The following is a 4,409-nucleotide window of genomic DNA, read 5'->3' on the forward strand; positions in this document are numbered from 1 at the left end:
AGGAAATTTAAAAATAATAATATAACGAAAGGATTCGGATCCATTTAGTAAATATGTTCAAAACAGGGTGGTTTTGAACTTTTGTGGTTTGGAACAAAAAGTTTGAAATATGTCGTTTGAATTTTGGTTCAAAACATTGAAAACAAGAGGGACTTAAACTCATATTCTTAAGCTTTTTTGGTTCAAAACATCAAATCAGTGGTTTGATTCAAGTCTCAAAAAAGTTTTGTCAAATATTGGTTCATATGGAATATGGAATAATGATTTAAAAGGCGAAAAAAAAAATGCATGCATCTACAAGGAATGTGTTAAGACTTCACTGTTTAAATAAAACAGCAAAACATATCATAGAAAATGGCAGTAACCTATATTGTGGTAACAGAAATACAAACTGTTACCTAAATAGCACACAAATCATGACATGATCTCCAAGTCTGGCAGGGTCGACAAGTCATACTAAATAAACAAAAAGCAAAGAGGGTTAGTTTTACAAAGCGAAGAAAAAAAAAAAAAGATATGCTAAAATTTAAATTACACAACTTAAATAAATAATATTGGCACAATAGAATTATAAAGTGAGGAAGACCAAGTTCGTAAATTACAACACAAAATGAGTGCTAAATTGAAAAATGGAATATCAAATGCATCGCAATAGTAAGGGAGTTATTGCGATAAATCTATTGATTCAATAGATTAGACTCTTTTTTCATACTTATATCCTACAGGTTTTACACCCTGATTATTTCACAATTCAAATTCAACTTTTATGCTTTAATATTTTTTTCAACTCAAATTCTCATATCAACTCGCTCTTTTTCGATTTCAATATTTTGAGTCTAGAAAGTCAAAAGCTGATTTCTAAAAATTGTAGTAAACTTTGTTCTTTACATTCCGTTTTGTAATTCCTGAGAATGCATACGACCACGCTTTTAGTTTGAACTCGAGAGTAATTTTGTAATTTTTCCCGCAAAGCTCAAATTATCATAGGAAGTCTAAATTACTATTCTAATGAAAGCTTATTCAGGAAGATAAATTAGCATTACCATAAAAAAAAAAAAAAAAAAAAAAAAAAAAAAAAAAACCAAACCATTAGGCTTTGATTTCATCAATTTTAATACCAGATACAGCATAGAATTATCACCACAAAGACTAATTCAAACCAGGATTTAAAAAAAAAAAGGTCCTCCAGGATTTCAAGCCCTGAAAAACAACTAGAAATAACCACCTTCACTTTATTATATACAGTCTCCAGCAGCACCGATCTTTCATGCTAAATAATATTCTTTTATCCTTCAAATGTCAGACTCCCATTGTTGAAGTAATAATTAATCTCATGCATTAATTTAGTGATATCCCAATGGAGCAGGAGCATCCTTCAGCTCGCGTCCCTGATAATGTATATCCTGCAATTTGGAAAAAAAAAATTCATCCAAATCCCATATAAGTCCATAAATAGTATACTAATGTAAACAACAATAGTAATGTCTCGCAGTATGAATAGAAATTTAAATTTTTTATTAGAGAATACATTAATAAAATGGTTTGAACTGCAATTCAAGAAAAATGGAGATTCAATTTCGAAATGAATCCGTGTTAAAAAATATCAATTTTTTAGCATTATATGAGTGGTGTATGTAAAGGTTAACACATACCGATGCAAAGTGGTTAACATCACGGTGGTGAGCCTCGTCTGCTCGGACAACCATTACGACATCTCGTAATGTTGCATCAGCTGGAAGCTGCCAGTAATCGATGGCGATGGCCGGAGCAGGAACGTTCTCTATGTTGCCTTTGTCAAGTTCCTTGAGGAACTCAGTGTAGGAGTGGATTGCTTCCTCCTCAAGGTATCCCACCATTCGGTGAGCGAATTTAGGCGAAATCAGATATCCCAAGAAGTAAGCATTGAAGAAGACGCCTTGGACGGCCATGACTAAGGCACGCTCATACCACTTGGGCTTGGCTACTTCCATGAATGTCATGAGGTGCATCCGCTCGTTCTCCGCTTCTTCGAGCAGCGCCTTGATCCACCCGCCGCTGTGCTCGAATCGCCTCAACGATTTGCAGTGTAGCAGTGCTCCACCTACCATGCCTGGCACTGCTGCCACCGTCTCTAGCATCATTGCTCGGCATCCATATCGCCTCTGTAATATATTATCACATTTTTATGGTTACCAACATGAAAAGACTACTACTGAATTTCCCGATCCAAATATATGATGGGGCCCACATTTTATTATCTCATCTCCACTCAATCGGTCCGAATTAGAAGCATTTTTCATATAAAAAGTAGCCCTCTCTGCCTAATCATAGATATTTTAATATTAAAAAGTTAATTTGCACTTGAAGTATTCAAAAATGTATGTTAAATTGGTTTCTTTAAAGAAATGGAAAAATCTAGATTAAACCATGTGCAATCATAGGGAATATGCACCCGACAAATTTTGGTTGCTTGGTTACTTTTGTTTAAAAATTCCAACTTAACCTATTTTTGTATTTTTTTTGTTTAAAGATCCATGATAAGATTTTTGCTTGAAAATCTACATTAAACAATGGTTAGTAACTTTAGTATTAGCAAGCTGATTTGAACTAAAACACCAAAAACTTGTCGTAAACAAATACGCATTTAAATTGTTTTCTTTAAAGAAAGGGAAAATAATTGGTGGAATCTTCCCCCAACACATCCTGTTTGGTTGCTTGGTTATTTTTGTTTTAAAAATTTGCAACTTACCACAATATTAGTAATCCTTTTATTTTTTCATAAAAAACAAATAATTCTGTTTCGTTTAAAAGAAAATTGAATTCCAAATAAAAAATAAAATAAAAAAGTAGCAAACAAATAAGAAGAAGGCATAGACAGGTAACAGGTACCTGAAAGAAAAGGTCAGTGGGCCATCTAAGGGACTTGACACTCCAATAAGCCATTTTGTCCATCCAGTTTGTTGGAGCATGGTGCTTCTTCAGATCAATCGACACATCAGATTTGTACGTCTCCCATGGCTTAATTAATCACAAACCAATAAATAAATAAATAAATCCTCTAATAAATTATTTATTCCAATATTTTCCTGAAAAAAAATCTCTAACAAAAAAAAAAAAAAAAACTCACCCTAAAGCAGCTCCATTTCCATTCAGTTCCATCTTCCTTGGTAATCTTGCTGGGAGAGACTCCCCAGTAGCTAACAACCACTGCCTTCTCGTTCACCTCATTTTCGGATGCCGAAACGGTTCCGTTTTCGGCCGCCCGCTTCTCCGGCTCCTCATCGCCGATCGCGACGGTGCTCCAGCTCCTAATTCCGCCGCCGTAGCCCCTCTGGACCCAAAACACGGCGCGCGATGGCCTCGAGAAACCCGCCACCGCTGCCGCCGAGTCGTTAACGACAGCACGAGCGGTGGCGGCTGAGAAGAGGCGGGCGCCGGCCACGGCCAGCATGGAGGAGCACTTGGAGGCCCCACTTCGACTCATAACCGACATCATCACGTCCGTACGTATGTACGTGCACGTATTGAATTTTGTACGGAAGACAGAGAATTGTATGCAAAGGAAGGAAGAGAGATTTTGTTTTCTGGGATTAATGGAGGAGAAGAAGAAGTAGGCGTTGGATGTTTTTGTCGTTTAGTTTTGGTTTTATTTGTGGTTTTTGGTGTTTCTGATTTATGTGTGGAAGGAAGGGTTTAAGGGAGGGTTTAAATATATACAGGGACAGTTTGGATTTTTTTTTTTTTTTTTTTTTTTTTTTTTGTTTGGTGAATGGTTTAGGCGAAGTTGACAACTCATTTGTAGTTGACGGGTATGAGTTGGTCTTGAACGGTGCTGACCTGTGTGGTCTTCATTTAGGACACGCTTTATAGGATGTTTCTTGGCTCATAAAGAAGTTTCCTTAAAATTGATTTCATTTCCTTTTTTTCTTTTTTTTTTTCTTTCTTAAGTATCTGATCGAATAAAAAGAAAAACTTATGATCAATTTTCAAAAATCTCGTCAACAATAAGAGTGTCTAAGAACATTTTTGGCATCCTAGTAAAATATGTTTTTTTCGTCAAAAATATAACTTTATGGAAGGGGACATGGGGTCCTCTTCTTACTCGTCAAAGCGATTAAAATAAAAAATGACTGGAAAATGGGAAAAGGGTTATTTTGGTAAATAAGAGCAGCCGATTTTTGCAACAGGTTATTTATTTATTTATTTATTTATTTATTTATTTATAGTTATGAATGCATCGGTGTTTTAAAACGATCAAGAAAAGCGGTGGAATGGAATTTTCTTGGGCACCAAGCATATTGGAGTAGCGTGGGGTCCAAGTTCAGCTATAATTAGATTCATTATTTTATGTGGTGAGGTGTTTTATAATCACGTTCTTGTGACTCTCATGTTTTGACCAAAACTTCTCCTTTGGCGGCTATTACGCAAAA

The 4,409-nt window shown here is 35.5% G+C and overlaps 1 protein-coding gene across 2 annotated transcripts; it reads right to left on the bottom strand.

Moving 5' to 3' along the window:
* Positions 1–432: 432 nt before the first annotated feature.
* Positions 433–3,821, bottom strand: LOC112094824 (ubiquinol oxidase 2, mitochondrial-like). Of its 2 annotated transcripts, XR_002903692.1 has the most exons (5): positions 3,107–3,821; positions 2,869–2,997; positions 1,653–2,141; positions 1,226–1,403; positions 433–456 (listed from the first exon to the last, which is right to left on the bottom strand). XR_002903692.1 is itself a non-coding variant. In XM_024176511.1 (4 exons), the coding sequence occupies exons 1-4, from the start codon at positions 3,473–3,475 to the stop codon at positions 1,344–1,346; spliced, it is 1,047 nt and encodes a 348-aa protein (XP_024032279.1). In that variant the 5' UTR covers positions 3,476–3,821; the 3' UTR covers positions 1,070–1,343. The 2 variants fall into 2 exon arrangements, 1 of the variants encoding a protein (XP_024032279.1); XM_024176511.1 differs by lacking the exon at positions 433–456 and having other exon boundaries at positions 1,070–1,403.
* Between the last annotated feature and the right edge of the window lie 588 nt (positions 3,822–4,409).

The sequence above is a fragment of the Morus notabilis genome, unplaced genomic scaffold (assembly GCF_000414095.1).
Source record: "Morus notabilis unplaced genomic scaffold, ASM41409v2 Scaffold552, whole genome shotgun sequence".
Lineage (NCBI taxonomy): Eukaryota > Viridiplantae > Streptophyta > Magnoliopsida > Rosales > Moraceae > Morus > Morus notabilis.